The sequence below is a fragment of the Callionymus lyra genome, chromosome 3 (assembly GCF_982586985.1).
Source record: "Callionymus lyra chromosome 3, fCalLyr1.hap1.1, whole genome shotgun sequence".
Classification (NCBI taxonomy): Eukaryota; Metazoa; Chordata; class Actinopteri; order Syngnathiformes; family Callionymidae; genus Callionymus; species Callionymus lyra.
This window is the reverse complement of record NC_141820.1, coordinates 19,149,279-19,171,845: the sequence shown is the minus strand read 5'-3', so window position 1 is coordinate 19,171,845 and position 22,567 is coordinate 19,149,279. Positions and strand designations below refer to the sequence as shown.

The 22,567-nt window shown below is 36.2% G+C and overlaps 2 protein-coding genes across 5 annotated transcripts; one reads left to right on the top strand and one right to left on the bottom strand.

The window, feature by feature from the left end:
- Positions 1-841: 841 nt before the first annotated feature.
- On the bottom strand, positions 842-14,364 carry LOC148083707 (NXPE family member 3-like). Of its 3 annotated transcripts, XM_087786814.1 has the most exons (10): positions 14,249-14,364; positions 10,714-11,043; positions 9,557-9,660; positions 6,066-6,199; positions 5,113-5,586; positions 4,764-5,056; positions 2,090-2,160; positions 1,970-2,017; positions 1,823-1,915; positions 842-1,746 (listed from the first exon to the last, which is right to left on the bottom strand). In XM_087786814.1, the coding sequence occupies exons 4-10, from the start codon at positions 6,168-6,170 to the stop codon at positions 1,187-1,189; spliced, it is 1,644 nt and encodes a 547-aa protein (XP_087642940.1). In that variant the 5' UTR covers positions 6,171-6,199; positions 9,557-9,660; positions 10,714-11,043; positions 14,249-14,364; the 3' UTR covers positions 842-1,186. The 3 variants fall into 3 exon arrangements, with proteins under 3 accessions (XP_087642940.1, XP_087642938.1, XP_087642939.1); XM_087786812.1 differs by having other exon boundaries at positions 1,823-2,017; XM_087786813.1 differs by lacking the exon at positions 14,249-14,364 and adding an exon at positions 13,948-14,081 and having other exon boundaries at positions 1,823-2,017.
- Positions 14,365-14,406: 42 nt separating this feature from the next.
- On the top strand, positions 14,407-21,550 carry LOC148083706 (NXPE family member 3-like). 2 transcript variants are annotated; one of them, XM_087786811.1, is made up of 7 exons: positions 14,407-14,544; positions 16,033-16,169; positions 18,335-18,811; positions 19,022-19,167; positions 19,930-20,000; positions 20,124-20,318; positions 20,393-21,550. In XM_087786811.1, the coding sequence occupies exons 2-7, from the start codon at positions 16,053-16,055 to the stop codon at positions 20,944-20,946; spliced, it is 1,560 nt and encodes a 519-aa protein (XP_087642937.1). In that variant the 5' UTR covers positions 14,407-14,544; positions 16,033-16,052; the 3' UTR covers positions 20,947-21,550. The 2 variants fall into 2 exon arrangements, with proteins under 2 accessions (XP_087642937.1, XP_087642936.1); XM_087786810.1 differs by having other exon boundaries at positions 18,875-19,167.
- Positions 21,551-22,567: the final 1,017 nt, after the last annotated feature.

Sequence of the window (22,567 nt, the reverse complement as noted above, 5' to 3'; positions counted from 1 at the left end):
ATTAATACTTTTATATACATTAATTATATGCAATATTTAAAACATTTATTTATTCTGTTAATATTATATTGCACTATTTTTAACTTATTAATATTTATACAATCACCCTATGCTATGTTTTTAAACAGCTGCCAATCAACAAAATTGTGTTGCCAGTTTTCCCTGCTGTGTACTTCTGTGAAATGACAATTAAGAAAGTAGAAAGTCGAAAGTTAGGGTAAACAAGATTTTATCTCCAGGAAAGTGTTGAAAGTGGGCGCATAAGCAGATTTTGTAATGTAAATATTTTAATTAAAAGAGAGTTTTGCATGTATTGTAAGAGACACTTAAATCAACACATTAGTTGAACTTTAAATCCATTAAATATAAAGGTATGTTATACAAACGTGGAGAGACCACAACACATCATGCACCAGAGCATGAACCAGAGGCATATGCATTGTCTTCTCAAACAAGCACAAACAAAAAACCTGCAAGGTAATTGCTATTAATTACTCATTCACATGAGAGTAATCGATGGTCATTGTTGGTAACTTGGTGTGCATTTTATATAGAAATGTATTTTTATTTTAATTTGGCATCTGATGCTCAGTTCTGTTCAGCTTCCTTCAAAAACACACATTTAAAAAAACTCCAAATACTTCCTTAGTTCTCATCTTAAGGTCCATCTTGTATTGAAGCCTCAACATGTGAAATTGTTAAAAAAAACAACTAACCCTTAGTCGACATAAGGGTGAGTAGAAAATGAGAGAACTTTTACTTTGGGTGAACTATCACTTTAAATATTGTAATTCTCACAACGTAAACGTACAAAGATACCATCTAAACATTGAGGCTGGTCTGCAACAAAACACCAGCAATGTACAGATAAACCATATGAGAAGTCCAGAAACAAGAGCAACTAGAAAAAACTTAAGTTGCATCTCAAATATGTATGGGTCCCATGAGGTGGGGCGAACAAGAGAGTTAAAATCTATTTAAAAAAAAAAAAAAAAAAGTGTATGCCCTTAGTTCATGAGGTGCCGGGTGAGGGAGAAATCACACAGAGAAAGACAACCAGGGTAATACAATTCACAGAATTTAATTCACAGAAATACAATAAAGAAAAAATATCCTTCAAGCTAAATTCAACAGCTTATAAAAAAAGAAACAATTTTGTCCAATAAACAATACAGTAAAGAAACACCTAGCTCTTCATTCCTGGACAAATGTAGGACAAGAGGACATTGATCATGTTCTTGATGATGGGGGGTTTAGGGTGAAGTTCGTGAGGAAGAGAGTGAGCCATAGTCATCTCCCAGGCATCCACCCAGCTGACATTCACACTTTTGAACACAGCCCTGAGGATCTTGTCTCGCTCCATCGATGCAAAGTCACTGTTGGACCAGGCGATGGAAGGTGTTAAATATCTGAGGTTTGACGCCCTGATAACAACCAGGGTGTCTGGAGCTCTTTTCAGCAGTCGGATCACGGACCTACGGATGCTCTGGAGCCGGCGGATGTAGAACTCAGTTGGGATAGTTCCGAAGTGAGCCCAGACACCAATGACCACAACCGTGTTGGCTCCTCCGACCAGTGAGTCCAGTTCATTAGCAACATAGCGAAGCTCAGCCACAGGAACTGGAGGCGGACGATGTTCAAGAGGGATTCCATGGAAACGGTACCTCACTATAGTCATTCTTCTATAATCAATAGCCATAAAAGGTCCAACACCCTTCATGCTGTTGATGTTGAATGGCTTGAGATCTTAAAATAGAACAGATAATATGAACATTTAATTGAAATCCCAAACTCCAGAAAGAGGATGAGTGTGAAAAATCACCTGGTATGGTTCCAGTTAAGTATTCGTACCACTGCCTGACGGTGGAGTCTCCATACAGGTAGATCTTTTTTTTTTCCAGACATTTGCTGATGGCTGCAGGAGTGTTAAACTGCTGAACTGGGGCGCCGGTTAAGGTTTGCCACACACCTTTGTAATAGTAACCAGGCTGGTTGATCTTTGGACTGGTTCTCACACCTGTGTTCAGAGAGAATGGTTCTAAAAAAAAGTCTAAAAACACTTTAACTTTGTAGGTACAAGTGTGTTCACCTTTAATTGTAGGACGAACATTGACGCTGGAGACTCCAAATGAATGAATGGAAACCTTCATGTTGATGTTACTGAGTAAAAAAACAAATTTGTTAAATCTTTATACGTGAAATAGCTGTGTGTGTGTGTGTGTGTCTGTTTTTGTGTGTCAACCGAATCTTAATGTCTTGTAAACTGCTCAGATAAGTTGTTTAAAAAATCAGTATTTAGACAAACAACATAAGGACAGAAACTCCATCAGGTTGTTAAATATGGGTATGATAGTTTTGTTTTATCATTTAAATATATATTTATAATTATTTTTAAAAAGATGTGTTAATGTCAGTGATTCGGATTCAAAGAGTAAAGCAAAGACATTTCTTGTCACAGCTTTTTGAAGTGGTCCATAGATATCCACAACGTTGTTGACCCCTGCTCTTGCCTACTGTATAAATCTCCTCCTTTCTTTTGTTTGGCTGAGAACATTTGCATCATTGTTGTTACCTTTTCATTATTGGAAACAACATCTTCATCACTAACATTGCTAACTTTGATATAGTAATGTTCTTTCTTCAGCTTATTGGGGCCCAGTTTAAATTATATTCATGCCAAGTTTAGTTGTGGACACAGTCGGGAGCTACAGGAACTCGACTTGAACTGAGTTTTGGCAATCTTGGAGGAGCATTGACGACACGTCTAATGCTTACTGATTCAGTTCAGGTCAGAGCCAATCCAAGGCAGAGTAAGGGAGGGCTCATCGAAACTCTGAAAAACGTCTTATTTGGCTATAATGGCGAAACAATGAATTCAAATGGCTGGCCCAAGAATTGCATATCTCTTGACACCGGCTAAAGTGGGGGGCTTGCAAAAGAAGCTACAATAAGTAGCTATTAAAAATATAGAGATTGGTTTGTAAAGTTATTTATTCTGACTTTGATAAATAACTTTTGCAGTCATAAATATCAAGATAACAATATAAACAAAGAGTTTAACATGAAGAGACATTTTAACACAAATACATTTTCAGTAATGAAAGATCAATGTTTCTAACTCCGGTGAGGGACACAGAGATAAGACATCTGGTCGAAAAATTTGTAACAAAAACATCCACCGACGTGAATGACCTGGACATTTTATTGATTAAAAGGGTCTTATCTGGTATTATTTCCCCACTCACCTACATTTTCAATCTCTCATTCCAAACAGGGATTTTTCCTAACAAAATGAAAGTAGCTAAAGTCATTCCTCTGTTCAAGAATGGTGATACACATGAGTTACAGACTAATCTCAATACTGCCACAACTGCACTGGAGAAGCAATTCAACGACAGGTTACATGATTTCATCAACAAACAGAAAATTACTTATTTACTTACAGTATGGATTCAGAAAGAATCACTTGACGGCCTTAACTCTAACTGAATATGTGAAAATTATAACCGACGGTATTGACCAAAAACTCCACTCGGTAGGAATTTTCATAGACCTGAAAACAGCATTTGACACCATTAACCACGATATTCCATTAGCTAAACTGAACAGATTTGGCATCAGAGGAATAGTACTGGATTAGCTTAACAGCTATTTATACAAGAAACAATTGGCGTATTAGGATGTGACTGTGTTTATACAACAGTCGAGATAAAATGTGCTTTATTAGACTGTGATACTACTGTGTGAATAGGGACATTCCCAGAGGCCTAACAATCGAGACACTAAGACAATTCCAAGATGGAACTACTAAGCTGGTCTCTGAATACCATTGACAGAGTGTTTTCAACACGGCGTGCAGGGTCTTGGGAACGTGCTTGCCCGGACGGTACCTTCATGTCCGACTACACCCTGGACGGTTGGGATGAATGGAAAGTTGTGTGCCTTGCTCCACTGGACGTGGAGGACGTTGAGGACGTGTACATCTTCACATTCATGATAAATGGGATGGACCTCCTGGGTCTTGGGATCTTCAAGCTACTTCTGAGCTCAAGGAAGTTCGCAGCTGCCCAAACTGATGCAAGAGAGGTCAACACAACTATTCGGAGTGCTGTGGTCGGGATGTGCTCTGACATCTCCAGACTTCGCGAGATCGTGTTTTTGATGCGAGCGGACGAAGCCAAAATTCATGAAGACTTGGAGAAAGTCACCATCGAGAATTAAAGAGCCCTATATTCAAAAATGTCTCTCATTCATCCAACATATAAAAAATGGACTGGATAAATATGACTATCGACCGGACAGAATGTGATCTGCTGTTGAAATATGATAACAATAATCTGTCAAACGAAGTGACTCAAGCACTGATTTAAGATATGATTATATCTGTGATTTCAATTCTTTACAACTACTTCTACCAATATTTTGAAGTAAATGGGGGCGGGACTAGATAAGCTTTTGATTCTCCAGGTATTTCCCTTTCGGGACATGCATGTAATGTGTGAACTATAATTAAATGTGATCTAAACTGTCATGCCCAAAATAAACAATTCATTCATTCATTCACATTCTCTGTGTGTTTCGTGACACTAAAATCTCACTCGTGTTATTTCCACACTTAGCAGCCCTTAAACTGATCCCAGATATGTTAGATTATCAGTCTTGAGTCTTGAATTTTTGGGCTTTTATAGTCTGTTTTGTCCCAGTGAGTGTGGACTGGATTATCTCCTATGTTTAGAACAACCTTAAATTGAAAGAATGCTTACCTCTGAAAGAGCTTTGCATAGGGTCCAAAGCTTGCAGCGAACCCTTGCATGGTATGTGTGGCTCTGGTGTCACACTCCAGCTTCTTCGGCTTGTAGCAGAACCAAGGGTCTCCTGTTCTGATGTCAGTAAAGTTGCATATTGGCTCCTTTGTGGGACGCAGACAAACATTACATGTGCTCGTTTCAAACTCTTTCCCCTGGCGGAAGATGCTCATAAATGTAACTCTGTCAGGATGTTCTTTGGTCAGTCTGCGCAGCACCGTGATGGCTTCACTGGCGTGAATTAAAGTCACCTACAAAAGAAGTGAAGCTTTACTCTTTAGAAACAAGGCGTTTTTGATAAATGTACCTCAACTGCTGCACTTCCGTTCCACAGTAAAGGAAACACAGCAGAGTAAGATCCGTTGAGATGATCCTCAACTTGTCCAGTCACACCAGCATAAAGAAGTGGGTTGTGCAGTCGGGCAGTTATGAAATCTCCTCCAGTCGTTTTAGGATTTCCGTGGAAGTCTTTCATTTGAATCCTAACTTTAAGTTGATCACCGACGTGCCACTGCTGCCCCCCCTCTTTTGGTAAAATAACATAGTTGCTGCCACGCGGATTACTGGTTTTCTCTAAAGAGTAATTTGCTTGTATAGAGGGAGTTTCAGGCCAGCGGTTGGAATCCAGAAGGAGGCGCTCTTCCAAAGAATCTGTTAGCGAAAGAGGATGAGGCTTGCAGGAAAAAACCTCATTTGCTGGAACAGTTACATTTGGCAGCGAAATTGTAATGACCTTATTTGTCACTTTCAAGAACGGTGGCCGTAGAGGTTTCTCCCGACCCTGAAGAAAGAAAACAATATTTAAATGTAACTTTAACCATCCGCATTTACGGGGCAAGAACAGAAGGAAAACAAATACAAATAAAGAAAAACTAAAATGAAAACAACTTGCTATTTGACTTTTATTTATGATTTTTATTTATTATCTTTAGTTGTCGTTACTTTCTGCCATTTTTTATTTATTTGTATTATTATTTATTATTATCATTATTATTTTTATTTTTTTATTTTATTATATTCATTTATATATATATATATATATATATATATATATATATATATATATTTTATTATTTTATTATATTCATTTTTATATTATTATTATTATTATTTTTTTTTTTTGTTAATTAAAAAATGCTGTATGTATTGGCTATTGGAAAAAAACATTTCAATAAAGTTTTACCTTACCTTACCTTACCTTACCATTACAGGTTAAAAAAACAGAAATGTAGTACCTTTTTTTTTTTTTGCAACACTCACCAGGTATTTATCCAGGTGATTTGACAGAATGACAAAAACGATTGACAAAAACAAAAAAAATGGAATCCAAAAGTGCCAAGTTGGCCTCTTAGCTCCTCCCTTCATGATCCAAGATCAGGGTGTTTTTGTTCTGCCTGCAAATACAATTTAAGACCCTGTTACAGACAAGTAAAAAAAATCCAAGATTTACAGTTTTCATCTTTAATAATATATAGTAATTATTTACAGAGGTTTGCAATTTTTTATTTTATTAGGGTTTAACGTTTTCACGTGTTTACACTGTATTTAAATGACTACAACATCGCCTCAATCAAAAAAAACAACAACAACAACTTCAAAACTCTTTTCACTTCAATCAAAATAAGCGATTTCAAATCTTTTTTTTACTTCAAGCCATGCCAAACTAGGGATATTTTATCTACACACATTTGAAAACATCATAAATTCATATGAATATGAGTATATTTAAAGGGCCTTTATTCTGAAAGTACACAATAGAATGTCATGATACTTCCTTGGTCTGTTCTTCAGGTAGTCTACTTCAGTCTAGATAAATGTCAGCCATGTCAAGTTAGGGCTATTTTCGATATACACTTTTAAAAACAGCAAAAATGTATGACACTAAGAGTAATTAAAAGTGATTTTATTCTGAAAGTACACAATAGAATTTCATGAAACTTTCTGAATCTATTCTTCAGGTAGTCTACTTCAGTAAATAAATAAATATTTGATAAAATATCTTGAAAGTTAATTCAGTTTCACTAATGGAAATATCTGGATTCATTCACAAAAATTAACCATTACATGTTTCTATTACATTTTTCAACTTTAGGACAACTAACTTTCTTGTTAGAACTACAAACCTCTTAAATTAGAACTTACCTTTATTTAAGGAAAACTAACTTTCAAACTAGAACATTACGTTTGAACGACTAACTTTCACATCAGGACAACTAACCCTAACGTTAGGACGACTAACCTTAACGCTAGGACGACTAACCTAAACGTTAGGATGACTAACCTTAACGTTAGACAACTAACCTTAACATTAGGACGACTAACCTTAACGTTAGGATGACTAACCTTATCGTTAGGACGACTAACCTTAACGTTAGGACGACTAACCCTAACGTTAGACAACTAACCTTAACATTAGGACGACTAACCTTAACGTTAGGATGACTAACCTTATCGTTAGGACGACTAACCTTAACGTTAGATAACTAACCTTAACATTAGGACGACTAACCTTCACGCTAGGACGACTTACCTCTTAAATTAGAACTATCCTTTATTTAAGGAAAACTAACTTTCAAACTAGAACATTACATTTGAACGACTAACTTTCACATCAGGACAACTAACCCTAACGTTAGGACGACTAACCTTAACGCTAGGACGACTAACCTTAACGTTAGGATGACTAACCTTAACGTTAGACAACTAACCTTAACATTAGGACGACTAACCTTCACGCTAGGACGACTAACCTTAACGTTAGACAACTAACCTTAACATTAGGACGACTAACCTTAACGTTAGGATGACTAACCTTATCGTTAGGACGACTAACCTTAACGTTAGACAACTAACCTTAACATTAGGACGACTAACCTTCACGCTAGGACGACTTACCTCTTAAATTAGAACTATCCTTTATTTAAGGAAAACTAACTTTCAAACTAGAACATTTCGTTTGAACGACTAACTTTCACATCAGGACAACTAACCCTAACGTTAGGACGACTAACCTTAACGCTAGGACGACTAACCTTAACGTTAGGACGAAAAACCTTAACGTTAGACAACTAACCTTTACATTAGGACGACTAACCTTAACGTTAGGATGACTAACCTTATCGTTAGGACGACTAACCTTAACGTTAGGACGACTAACCTTAACGTTAGACAACTAACCTTAACATTAGGACGACTAACCTTAACGTTAGGATGACTAACCTTATCGTTAGGACGACTAACCTTAATGTTAGACAACTAACCTTAACATTAGGACGACTAACCTTCACGCTAGGACGACTTACCTCTTAAATTAGAACTAACCTTTATTCAAGGAGAACTAACTTTCAAACTAGAACATTACGTTAGAACGACTAACTTTCACATCAGGACAACTAACCCTAACGTTAGGACGACTAACCTTAACATTAGGACGACTAACCTTAACGTTAGGACGACAAACCTTAACGTTAGGACGTCTAACCTTAACGTTAGACAACTAACCTTAACGTTAGGACGACTAACCTTCACATTAGGATGACTAACCTTCATATTAGTACGATTTACTTTAACATTAGAATGACTAACCTTCACGTTAGTACAACTAACCTTCACGCTAGGACGACTAACCTTCACGCTAGGACGACTTACCTCTTAAATTAGAACTAACCTTTATTTAAGGACAACTGACTTTCAAACTAGAACATTACGTTAGAACGACTAACTTTCACATGAGAACAACTAACCCTAACGTTAGGACGACTAACCTTAATGTTAGGACGACTAACCTTAACGTTAGGACGACTAACCTTATCGTTAGGACGACTAACCTTAACGTTAGGACGACTAACCTTATCGTTAGGACGACTAACCTTAACGTTAGACAACTAACCTTAACATTAGGACAACTAGCTTTCAAGTCAGGACAACTAACCTTCACGTAAGGACGACTAACCTTTACGTTAGGACGACCAACCTTCACATTAGGACGACCAACTTTAACGTTTGGATCTACTACCTTTAAGTTAGGACGCCTAACCTTCACATTAGGAAAACTAATTTTAACGTTAGGATGACTAACCTTAATTTTAGGACGACTAACCTTCATTTTAGGACAACTAACCATCCCGTCAGGATGACTAACTTTCACCTAACCTTCATGTAAGTCATCTAAAAGTATTGTTATAAGAAACTAATTGGGGTTTGTAAGTTAAAGTTCCAGAGAGGTATTTCAAAATAAATATTCATAGTTTGCTGAATGGATGCCAATTGTTTCTTGAATATTTCAAATACGATTTTATACGTACATTAAAAGATATAAGAAGTAGAATTTAGTTTGTCGGTTGAAATTCCAGAGAGTTACTTAAAAATAAAGGTGATAATTATTCATAAAAAATGTTCATGAACACGAATAATTTCTGAAATATTTCCTCATAATAATCTGGGAGACCAATATTAAACTAACAAACAGATGTCATGTAGATACGTGTGTTATTCGCCATTAGTCATTATTTTAATTTGTGGAAATGGAAAAAAAAAAAGATGATACAATCTTACAACGATAATATGGCACACAACAATTAATAATACTTCCATGATGATATTAAAGTTATAGAGATTAAAAAGAAAACAAGCGAATCAAATGTGAAATCTACAACTAGTTTCACCTACGTCAGTGCAAAACAGTGTACGTGACTCAAAGAGTAATGAATATCCAAAGTCTGACCCAGATCCTCCGAAAGTTCTCCTCTTACCTGAAGGTTCGCAGGGTGAAGGGTCCTTGATGTTGAATATTTCCCTACACTAGGTGTTCTTTTGAGCAGGTGGTGCTCCGAGTTTAACCCCGCCTTCCACCTACCTTGGAACAAAGAAAAGTACATATTTAAACAACAAAAGAGGTAAATACGAACGTAACTGAAAAAAAAAGAAGTCAGTAGTATATCAGTTATTGTTGTATTCTGTGTTTTCGGCACATCAAAACATTTTGTAGTTTTAGGAACTTATATGTATAACCGTAAGCACTAAACTATTTTTCTATGTTCAAACCCGACTCTCCTGACTAACTCACATGTTTCCACTCCAAGATGCAGTAAGTCTCTCATCATTATGATGTTTTGAAGTTAGTACTTTCTATAGTTCCCCCTCGTCTGAGATCTTGGCGAACAAAAGGTTGCGAGAGCCGAGTCCATTTTGATGTAATAATTAAATTAGGTTAGATTAGATTGACTTTATTAATCTCTCTGGAGATCTCATTCGGGAAATTAGGGTACTGCACTTGAGTAAATATTTTTAAACAAAGGTATTGGTAAACTAAATTGTACGCAGTTATATAATTTGACCACCATTAACAACATCTACACTAGTTGTTTATTTCGATCAAATTCTGTTGAAATGATATTACAATTTTTTTTTTAAATACCCTATTCTGACTGATTGATGACAAACGGATGAATAGTATTTTTTCATTAAAAATGTTTAACTATCTAGACTTGGTTTGGTGTTAACTGATCTCTCATAAAAACTATCTTACGGGCACGAACACATTGTGACACACGAAAAAAAAACGTTCTTCTTTTTCAAGCGTTGACTTTGAATTAAAGAATTTTAGAAGTGGGAGAGTTACTCCTTAGTATATGTATGTGTTATCTGTTCTGATCAGTACATTATAGCACATCTCATACGAATATCTAGAACAGATAATACAGTAGCTGTGTTCAATAATATTATTTAAAGTACATGTTAATTATTTTAGGACTGTTTCTGTACTTCTTTGAATAAGTTTGATTAAAAAAAAAAAAGGATTTCCAATAAAGGACACATGACTTCATTAGTATGTTGCCTCACATGTTGGTGGATTGATTAAATGAAAATATCTAAATCTTGGTGATTAATTGTAACATTAAATTCTTACATTTTTAAACTGACACAGATGCATGTGGAGCCTGGTCTGGTCTTCTGGATTTCGGACTATCTTACTGTTCGACCACAGTATGTCAGGCTGAAGGACATCACGTCTGACACTGTGGTGTGCAGTACAGGAGCACCTCAGGTGACAGTACTGGCCCCTCTCCTCTTCACCATCTACACCATCTACACAGCTGAACACATCAAAGTCCAAGGAGCTGGTCTTGGACTTTGGGAGGTCCAGGACACGTCCAGTGTCCATCATAGGCGACGAGGTGGAGATAGTTGACAACTTCAAGTACCTCGGTGTGTGGCTGGACAGTAAACTGGAATGGTCCTGCAACACAGACCATGTATATAAGAAAGTTCAGAGTAGATCCATCCATACATTAACCCCTCAAGTTTTTGCCATGTGCCATCTGAAATCATAAACAGTACATCGTAAGTAGGACTGCATTTAGATCCACCTTGGCTTTTCCAAAATATTCACATATTTGAGGCACTACTTTAGAGTGTAGTTGCCAATGTTTTACTTTTGATTGATGTTTAAAAAGTTGATCTGCGCCCCTGTCAATGCTTTGTGTTGTCACTCATCACAAGAACCCTGTCAATGCTTTGTGTTGTCACTCATCACAAGAACAATCCGTAAGAACACATAGATATTAACGAATTGTTCACTTCTTGCGTTTCCATGTATAGGTAAATGTTTACACTATATATGTATATGTATATGCATATACATATGCATATACATATACATATACATATACATATACATATACATATACATATACATATACATATACATATACATATACATATACATATACATATACATATATATATATATACATATACATATACATATACATATACATATACATATACATATACATATACATATACATATACATATACATATACATATACATATACTTATACAAATACATATACATATATACCAGGGGAAGATGATGAGAAAGAGTGTGTACATCTCACTGACCTCAACTGCTTTGAATACTATACTACTATGTACTACTATAAATACATAATTATAGTTCTACAGCTGTTTATTAATACTTACACTGCATAACCTGGCATGTATGTATATTTAAAGTCAGTATAATATTAAGAACCGTATGTATAACTGGCTCATAGCCTGTAGTTAGCTTGTATATTCATTTGTATTCTCCTCCTCTCATGTACATTCAATATCTATTTTCTATTTCTGGATGAAAAATTGTCACATTTGCAATGGAATTAAAATTGAATTATATTCTATTCTAAAAACATCTTGTTTGTCACTTACATTATATCAATTAATTCTTTGAAAAAAAAAAAAAATGTAAAGATGCATAAACCTAATTCGACCAAAAGGATAAATATGAGGATAAATAAGTTTACTTATGTATGCAGCCTTGTCAAATACGACATGTGTTATACCCTCAGTCCAGTGAATCAACTAAAAGATAATTATATTAGTGAGATACATGTTTCCCCTGCTGACCCTTGAATCATGTTCGTCATATTCATTTGTTTCTACTGTCAACCCCATTCAACATGAACATGCTTAAATGTATTTTATTTTTGAGTTACTTATAGTTTTATGTTAAATGCTCACACCTGATATGAAACGTTTTTAAGTGAACTCCACATACAAGGGTAAATCTCCAGGTGATAGAGCTCTTACGTAAGTGGAGAATGAACTTCAATTTAATTCCTTTTTTTTTTTGTCAAAGTGTGCCGAATCAAAAATTGCAGTGCATCACAGAGTGCATGGGGCTGGGAGGATAAAGGGAGAGGGTAAAGAGTAGAGCAGCAGGAGTTCATACCTCACTGTCTGAAACCCAATATACTTACTATATTTAAATTACTACAGGGAATTGACTTAATGTCAAGATAAAAAACAAACAAAATAATGAAAATACCTTTTTGTCTGTAACAGATTGAAGATGAGTGAAGTTTGAACTTTTACCTTTTGTTTATAGTTTATATAGTAATAGCATAAAGCTAAACAAAGTAATCCTTATAGGGCATCATATTTAATTTTGACATCAAAACAGTTTTGCGGCTCCCAGTGTTTCCTTAACTGTATGTAACGTGTCCAAATTGCTCTTTGAGTTCAAAAGGTTGTTGATCTCTGCTAGGTAAATGTTTGAACACATACCAGGCAATAGACGATTGTGGAGTGATTAGATGTCTACTCCTTGTGTTCACAGGTTGGGAACAAAGGCATACGGTGAAGGAGGAAGGTAAAAGGTCATTTCAACGCAGCAGTCAAAAAGTAATTATATTACTATATATTTATATATATATTACATATATATATATATATATATATGATCCTCGTCCCACACTACCTGGAAAACCTTACCAAATTCACAGAATCTAATGTGGCCCTTGGGGAATTTGAAATGCCCATTGCCCAATGCATATTTCAGATAACAACAGGCACATAAAGATGGTCACTGTGTGGCTCAGTAGCATGAGAATCAGTGTGAGAACCAGAAAAGCCGAGCTTTACGTTGACATGTATAAGCTACAGATTTTTGCTTCACTCAGTAGGATTGATTACTTTCCTGGTAGATCAGATGTCGGCACAAGACAGCTGAGTCGGAGACACCTTCCTGGTGCTCCTCCCTTTGCTAAATGACGCAGAAACATCCAGAAGGGTCATGAAAGATGAATAAATGAGCTGCTTTTTGGACAACTTAAATATAGTGTTAGACCAACTATTAGGTTTGTTTAATGGGAACAGGAACCACATTTTTCGTTTTACCATTAAACTTTTAATTTAGCTGTGAGTTCTTTTGTGTTTAACTTAAGTGAACTTGCTAGGGAACTAGATATAATAATAATAATAATCTTTATTTATATAAAGGTTTCTCTTTATTGTAAACACACACACACACACACATATAATATATATATATATATATATATATATATATATATATATACTGTATATAAAAGAGACATGTTTAAAAAATAGCAGCGCTAAGTTCAATTTGTTTATGTAAAAAAAGAAAGCTGTTGAACAGGTGGCCCTTGTTTATAGATCAATGCAACTACCATTGTATTTGCTGACTGTGTATTTGTCCTTGGAAAAGAGAGTATACTGAGTCATTCAAGAAACTGTTCAGAAGAAGAGCGTTCGTTGGTAACACAATTAAAAAAGAAAAGATGGGAAAACCTATACAGGAGTGCAGAAAATGATAGGCTGATAACCCAATTTCCTTACTATATTTAAGACTCCGCAGGGAATTGCCTTCATTTCAAGATGAAAAACAAACAAAATATTCCAAGTTTAATTTAATATCTTTCTGTTTTGATCAACCCTTAAAACAAACTTTCCAGTGCCTGTCAGTGTGTCTTGTTGGCGCACATCCTCCTTCTGTGGGCGGTCTCACAATACTGCTTGATCATTTCCTGTTCATCCCTCCTTTGTGTATACCTCATAGACATGCGCTTTAAAAATAACCTTTAGTTACTTTATATATAATAAAAAAAACAACAACAGTTACCTAGTAATGATATCGCACGAGATAGATGAAGTGCGTTGACATTTGTAAGAGCGGTTCTCCATCATACTTCTCTTTTTTCTTCAGTGGGCGGTTTGTTGTTCAATGCCTTTAACGAAAGAATAAAACTGTTTTAACTTCTGTATAATTAAACGGACGATAGTTTATCTATTTTTTCAATCCATCCATCAACCGTTAGTCATGGGCGGGATTTGAACCAGCGTCTTCCGTGTGAGGACCTACAGAGCGCGACTGAAGGCGGGGGCGACATCGAACCACTTGAGGAACTGCCCAGTCACTGCCCATAAACAAGACAGGTAATGGAGTTTATTTTTGTTATTTTATTTAATATTGTGTCTGTCAAATTTGATGAAGCTGTCATTTGAGCTAGCGGTCGGCAACCCGCGGCTCCTTCATCCCTCGCTGAGTTTGTTTTTGTTGTTTTTTTTAAATATTGGCATAATGTGGCTATTTAATATAAAGGTTTCGAAAAGTTTTTTTTAGTGACGCATAAAAACCGAGCATTCGTTCTACCTTTTATTGGACAACAACACAAGTATTACGGTAAAAGACGTAACTTCGCACAGCGCCCTCGCTCCCCCTCCCTCACCTGTCTCAGTCTTAAAGCAACAGCAACATGTACGCCTCATTTTACAGTATTTTTACTTTAGTTTGTTTGAAAATGCAATTTTAATTTGATCAGAAATGTTTAAAAAAAAAATATTATGATAACTAGTCTGTCTTAAATCGGGGAAAAATAGAACTGTTCAAAATGTAATTAAATGTGTAAAAATCATAGCAAAAGATGTTGCAGTCTAATTGTAGTTATAATGGATAAAAACAGATGTAAGTAAGTAAGTAAGTCATTTATATTTATAGAGCGCAAATGAGGGAAAAGCCAGCACAAATAAGAAAGTCTTAAGATGTGCATTTTCTTCGGGAAAATCCACCTTGCCCCGACTAGTTGTAGTTGACCCTTTTCAGTGCTGCAAATTAAACATTTTATTAAATTATATTAGATTAGATACACTTTATTGATCCCTCTATACATGTATGGGTTAAATAGTTATGATACAAAAACTACATTTGCTTTAAGAGGCAAGATAATCTTCACATTATCACTATTTTCATCATCTTATTGAAGTGATCTGCTCTCACTAAAGACGGATTAATTGTTCACAATCCATTCTGACAAGTGAGCGCTAACTACATGATTTGTTTTACCACTTTCTCTCAAAATAAGAATCTGTTTACAACAAAGCCATTAAGAAAGACCTGGTTAAAATGGATAATATATCCTCTCAGAGTCACAAAATGCTTTGTTTAAGAACATAGTTATAAACAAACATGATTCAGTTCTATAGGACAGACCACAGTAAAAATACAGTACAAAACGTTGTTAATGCTTAGAATGAGATTCAAAATTCAAACTTCACTCATTTTCTACTCGCCCTCATGTCGACTCAGGGTTGGGATTCATTTGGGAGTAATTTGTTCCATTTTAGAGTGAAAATACATTTTTGTCTAACAGATTGAAGATGAGTGAAGTTTGAACTTGTACCTTTTGTTTATAGTTCATATAGTAATAGCATAAAGCTAAACAAAGTAATCTTTATAGGGCATCATATTTAATTTTGACATCAAAACAGTTTTGCGGCTCCCAGTGTTTCCTTAACTGTATGTAACGTGTCCAAATTGCTCTTTGAGTGCAAAAGGTTGTCGATCTCTGCTAGGTATATGTTTGAACACATACAAGGCAATAGACGATTGTTGAGTGATTAGATGTCTACTCCTTGTGTTCACAGGTTGGGAAAAAAGGCATACGATGAAGGAGGAAGGTAAAAGGTCATTTAAACGTAGCAGTCAAAAAGTGGCTGCAGTAATTATATTTCTGGCCATCTTTTTTATGATCCTCGTCTCACACTACCTGGAAAACCATCGGGTGAGAACATCTTAGAGTTTTTTATCTATTACATGACTGATGCCTTCATCACAGATCAATAAAAACAAACCCAGAACTATTGACCACAAGCAAACAATAGAGAGGAGCCAGAACAGCAAATATTGGATGTGAGCATATTTCTGGATCAACAGATGATCAGATATGTTGTTCTGTAACCTACTATCAAAGTCTGTTAAAGTTATATATTAAGCGACTGGTTGCCAGTGAAGGTAAGAGTAGGATAACATCATTTGGGCTGGCTGAAGTGTGACAGTCAAGCCCCAGAAAGCAGAGCGGCAAGAAGGGAGTTGCTTCAGTCTAGAGAAGACCATTAGGAAATTACATTTTTATCACAGGGCTGTTGGATGTAAGTTTGCCAACAAGTAACTCAAAACAACATCTCAGAGAATATTCGATGTAAGCAGATGTCTGTCTGTCTGTCTGTCCAGATATTTGGCAACGGCGAAACAGAGAATTAACAACATTGCAATTACCCTATTCCAGAAATACTATTCTTAAAACTTCAGATTGAGTCTAAAGAAACTCATTCTCAGTGGTGACTATATTCTCAGAACTATTGTTTTTTAATCTAAAACAGACCTGGGAAAAGCGGCCCCTTGACTGTATTTATTTGGCCCTCGTGAGGTCAAAGTATGATAATGTACGAATGGTTATAATAGCCTACTAACAAATGTATATTGAACTTATTTTTAATTTACATTTCAGCAAAACAATACTTCCTTCCTTTATTTTTGCAAGTATATATGAATCCCTCAAAACAAGGTTTATGTAAATTGAATAAATGCTTTGGAAAAACATTTTTTCATGGTAAATTAATAAAATTGTAGCTTATTTAGCTTAATCAATATCATGTCATGATGACAAGATGATGTCCGCTTTATTTAGGCTATTTGCTTGACGGCTCCTTACCAAATTCACAGAATCTAATGTGGCCTTTGGGGAATTGTAAATGCCCATTACCCAATGTATATTTCAGATAACAACAGGCACATAAAGATGGTCACTGTGTGGCTCAGTAGCATGAGAATCATTGTGAGAACCAGAAAATTTACGTTGACATGTATAATGTTTTTTATGTAAAAAAAGAATGGTGTTGAACAGGTGGCCCTTGTTTGAAGATCGAGGCAACTATCATTGCATTTGCTGACTGTGTATTTGTCCTTGGAAAAGAGAGTATACTGAGTCATTCAAGACACTGTTCAGAAGAAGAGCGTTCGTTGGTAACAAAATCAATAAAAGATGGAAAAACCTATACAGAAGTGCAGAAAATGATAGGCTGTTCAGCTAAAAGGATATGCCAAAGAACACGTTGACTGGCCTGAAAAGGATGGCGTTATATTTTGTCGACTGGTGTGGGTAAGAATTTTTTTTGACAGTGTTTCAGACGTCCTGTAAATGCTGAATTCAAGCCACAGTAGACAGTGAAGACGGTGAAGTATGGGGGTGCAAGTATCCTGATTTTGGGATGTTTTTCATACTATGGTGTTGGTCCTATTTACCGCATAACAGGAATTCTGGTTCACCACCGAAGAGGAAGTAGTCATGTTGCCTCATGCTGAATAGGAAGTGGGTGTGATCACACAAACACAAACACACCAGCAAGTGAGGAACAGTATGGTTCCGGACAAACAGAGTTTAAGTAATGGAGTGGCCAGCACAATCCCCAGACCTTAATCCGATAGAAAACGTCAGGAGTGACATGCTGAAAATTGTCCTGGGTGTTAATACCTGTTGACCGGTGACAGTACGGTGACTGTACCTCAGATGTGAAGTAGTTATCAGAAACCGTGGTTATGCAGCCCTGCAATATTACTTCATGAATCCCTGGAAAGTTAAATCTTTAAACATCTCTTATCTTACACAGTGCATTTTTGAGTTTGTAAAGTAAGATGTCAACACTACTATTTTTTTTTTTAAATGTATTTTGCTTGTTGTAAAATATTATCATATTCAACAATTTTCCAATTGTATTGCTTTGAAATAGAATCATTACATACAATATGTTAATATTGTTATTATTTTAAGTTTACTCACCTTTTTAAACACGCTGACCACAAACAATTGTGGGTAAAATTGATAAACCAATCAACAAATGGTTACTTTGTAAAATACATTATCCTACATCTTTGCTTTGTGATTTTCAGGATCAAAAGAAAACCACAACTCAATTTGTGTTAAATGTTGAAAATGGAGTCCTCCTGACTCAAGCTGTGGATCTAACAACAACAACAACAACAAAAGAGGATTTCTGCAAATTCCAGCCTGTCTCACCTGAAGATGCTTTGGAAGAGAAACTTCTTCTTGCATCCAATTCTTGGCCGGAAACTCCATCACTTCTTGCCAACTTCTCGTTCAGTGAAACCAGTAACCCTCGTGGCAGCAACTATGTTATTTTACCAAAAGAGGGGGGGCAGCAGTGGCACGTTGGTGACCAACTCAAAGTTAGGTTTCAAATGAAAGACTTCCAGGGAAATCCTAAAAAGACTGGAGGAGATTTCATAATTGCCCGACTGCACAACCTACTTCTACATGCTGGTGTGACTGGACAAGTTGAGGATCATCTCAACGGATCTTACTCTGCTGTGTTTCCTTTACTGTGGAACGGAAGTGCAGCAGTTGAGGTAAGCAAATGTTTTTTTTAAAAAGAAAGAGAATTGCATTCCAACACTGATTCTCCCTGGCAGGTTACCTTGGTACACCCCAGTGAAGCCATCACAATGCTTAACAGACTGACCAAAGAACACCCAGACAGAGTTCAATTCATTAGCATTTTCCGCAGTGGACAAACCTCTGAAAAAACCCTGTGTAACGTTTGTTTGCGTCCAACTAAGGAGCAGATATGCAACTTTACGGACGCCCGAACAGGAGAACCATGGTTCTGCTACAAACCGAAGAAACTAGAATGTGACACCAGAGTGATCCACTCCAGGACAGATTTTAGGGTAAACTTTGGGCCCTATGGGACTCTTTTTCAAAGGTTAGTATTTTCACACAACACAAAAACTTACCACTAATCCACTGCAAGAACCGGTTTTGATGTCACTGTTGCAGGCACTGTTACACACCCTCATTAATTCACACACTTTTGTATTGAAAAAAAAACCGGTTCCAACCCTCTTCTGGACAAATGAATTAACATGACTCCTACTTTATCATGTCTCTCTAAGCACTAAAAGATTTAATTTGATTAGATTTAGTCAGCCATCATTTAAAACCGCCACTTTTATCCTTCAAAGATCGTCGGATTAAACTAATAAAATGTTCATATTGGATCAACTCAAACATGAGACGGTCCACCAGGCATTGCCAAGTACTCTTAAATACCTGTCCAGCCCTGGTGTCAAGCTAAATTGTCTGGACATCCAAAATGTACTCTCTATGTTTATAGATTAGATAGATGGATAGATGGATGGATAAACTTTATTGATTATGGTGTAACTGCCATCACAAGTCAAGTTTAGGTTTCAGAGTTAAAAGCCATTTTACGTGTGCAAATAGTGCTATGCTTTGTTGAGTTAAGAATGCCAAGACATAAGAAACCCTCAATAAAGAGTGAGGAGGAAGCAGTGTTTATGGTATGCATCTCTAAAATCGATCTCTAAAATATGAAGAAAAAAAAAAAGGCTTTCGAGTTTAAATATTTGTCAAATAGACATGAAGACTCTCAGAAAATACTTATTTATTTTATTAAAACATTTGTCTTTAACTTTAGTTTTCTGTTGTTCTTCTCTTCCCTCAGTAAAGTCAACATGAACATAAACATTCCTTCGACAGGATCATCAATTGTCAACGTCTTACCAAAAATCAAAGGTGAACCTACTTTTAACTGCCAGTTTTAAAATGAAAATTATACTCTTGTTGTTGGACATTGTTGGCTACAGGTAAAAGTATTTTACAGCATGTTTACAGCAACTTCTCTCTTGGGTCATATAGATTCCACAAATGGTTCAGCGTTCAGCCAGTCTGGCTATTACTATAAAGGCATTTGGCAAACTCTGACTGACACTCCTGTTCAACATTTTGACACCTCATCAGCCTACAGTCAGTGTTTAACAAACAAAATGCTGTACATGTATGGAGACTCAACAGTGAGACAGTGGTATGAATTTTTAACTGGAAAACTGCCAGGTAATATTCATCATATTCTTTGTTCAATTTTAAATCCATTTTTTTGTCTGAATAATTATTTTTGCTTTTTGTAGAACTCAAGCATTTCAACATGAACAGCTTAAGACTCATTGGACCATTTTTGGCGATTGATTATAAAAGGAACACAGTGGTGAGGTTCAGGGTTCATGGCCCTCCTCTGCGCTTCACTCCACTTCCCGTCGCTCAGCTTCACTATGTCGCCAACGAACTGGATGGACTGGTTGGAGGATCAAACACAGTGGTGGTGTTTGGTGTCTGGGCTCATTTTGGTACTTTCCCAACAGCTATTTACATCAGACGCCTGCTTAGCATCCGCAAGGCTGTTATTAGACTCCAGAAAAGAGCTCCAGAGACTCTGGTTATTATTCGGACAGCAAACCGTAGACACCTAACACCTGCTATTGCATGGACTAACAGTGACTTTTACTCCTTTGAGCGGGACAAGATCCTCAGGGCAGTGTTCAAAGGTGTCAATGTCCGGTGGGTGGATGCCTGGGAGATGACCATTTCTCACTATCTTCCACATGATATCCACCCCCCTACGCCCATAATCAAGAACATGATTGATGTCCTCTTATCTTACATTTGTCCTAAAATTGTAAAATAATGTATTAGGACCAGCTAGGATCTGGATTATTAATCTGCTGTAAGAACTTTGTGAGAATTACCTTCCAACTGCCATGTGCCTCCAAAATATTTATACCTGAAAACACCCTTTTTTCATGTCGAACAAATGAGTCTCCATACAGGTGTGGATTTTTAGAGTTGATAAATTGTTACGTTTTGGCACGACTCCAAGAGTTCCACACACGATTGTAATAAAACCCCTTTGTTAATAAGTAATTTATGAAACTGATTGTAAAAAACGAATAATTCAAACACGCTCCAGTTTTTTTTATGGACCTCGTCTATGTGCAAGAGTGACAATTCTATCCTGCTTACTTTGCTGTGCTTCACTTTTTCTGTTAGTTTTACTATTGGGTGGCTGTTTAATGCCTTTATTTGCTTCTTTGCCTCTGGTTTATTTTGCTTGCTTTGGTATTGTTTCTTCTGTCTTCTGCTAAACCACTACTTTGCACCCAGTGCTTGAACATGAGACTTTACTTTTCTGAGTAAACTTGCTTGTCACATCCTGCCAATGAAGTGTGATCATTGTGTTGCCAGTAACCTCTTCTTTTGTTACGGATGGAATAAAAGGAAGTAAAATAGTTTGTACTGTGCTGACCTTTGTATTTATTTAGTGTAATGTCCTACTTAAAACTACATTTGAAACAGGAGAATATACTGTATGGTACTATTAAGATTTGATAGGACTATTAACAGTCTTTATCTGGTTATATTTTTTGAAAAAGGTTTTAGATTTGGCAAGCATCCACAGGTATTTAAATCCAATGTAGTGTAAACAGGTTCTGGTCATTATTCCTTGCACATGTGTTCGATCAGATTGATCTCAATAATGGACATTTCCATGTGTCACAATTACACTCCCAGGTCCTAGCAACAGAACAGAAAGCATTTTTTTTTGGTTTTATACAAGCTGTTTTCTTATTATTTCTACATGAGCTGTTAAAGAAAAGGCAAGTATAAACAGCAAGTACATCCGCAGAGCTGAAACACAAGAGGTGCTTCAAAGAGCTTCTGATAGGTTCCAACTTTAAGTGAAACTAGGATCTGTATTATTAATTTGCTGTGAGAACTCATTCCAACTGTCATGTGGCTCCAAAATATTTATACCTGGAAACACCCTTTTTTTTATGTCCGACATTTTTGCCTATAACTCTCTCAAAAGAAACAGATTCATCTAAACAGTGTTTATCCCAACCCTAAGTCGACATGAGGTTGAGTAGAAAATGAGAATTTAGGATTTGAATTTAGGGTGAACTTTACCTTCAAAACTTGCAGCATTTCAGAACTGGTATTTTAAAAAGACATTTTGTTCACCTGTTTTCCTTCAGACTTATCTAAAACCTGGTTTCCATTAAAGCTTTTTGCAAAAGAAAAGTATTTCCCATTTTGTCAGACTTAATCTGTGTTATGTTTTGACAGTGTTTTTGTTTAGGGTGAAATTGTGTTTGCTTTGACAGTCGAGGAGAGAAGAGAGAGGTTTTTTTCAAATTCTAATGTCAAGTGTAAACTTTCAAGGTTATAAGTCCTAGAGAATGGCTGTCTGCTGTACTGCTGAAAAAGTCCTAGCATAATGCCTGCAATAGACAAAGCTTTTTGGGAAG

What these genes read in the sequence shown, in the direction of transcription:
- LOC148083707 (XM_087786812.1), bottom strand. Translation starts at nt 6,170, where the DNA reads ATGAAGGGAGGAGCTAAGAGGCCAACTTGGCACTTTTGGATTCCATTT. An exon ending in ACGGAAGTGCAGCAGTTGAG is followed by an intron (nt 5,057 to 5,112) that starts GTACATTTATCA and finishes CTTCTTTTGTAG; the next exon opens with GTGACTTTAATTCACGCCAG. An exon ending in CTTAACTGGAACCATACCAG is followed by an intron (nt 1,747 to 1,822) that starts GTGATTTTTCAC and finishes TTCTATTTTAAG; the next exon opens with ATCTCAAGCCATTCAACATC.
- LOC148083706 (XM_087786810.1), top strand. Translation starts at nt 16,053, where the DNA reads ATGAAGGAGGAAGGTAAAAGGTCATTTAAACGTAGCAGTCAAAAAGTG. An exon ending in ACTACCTGGAAAACCATCGG is followed by an intron (nt 16,170 to 18,334) that starts GTGAGAACATCT and finishes TGTGATTTTCAG; the next exon opens with GATCAAAAGAAAACCACAAC. An exon ending in TATGGGACTCTTTTTCAAAG is followed by an intron (nt 19,168 to 19,929) that starts GTTAGTATTTTC and finishes CTCTTCCCTCAG; the next exon opens with TAAAGTCAACATGAACATAA.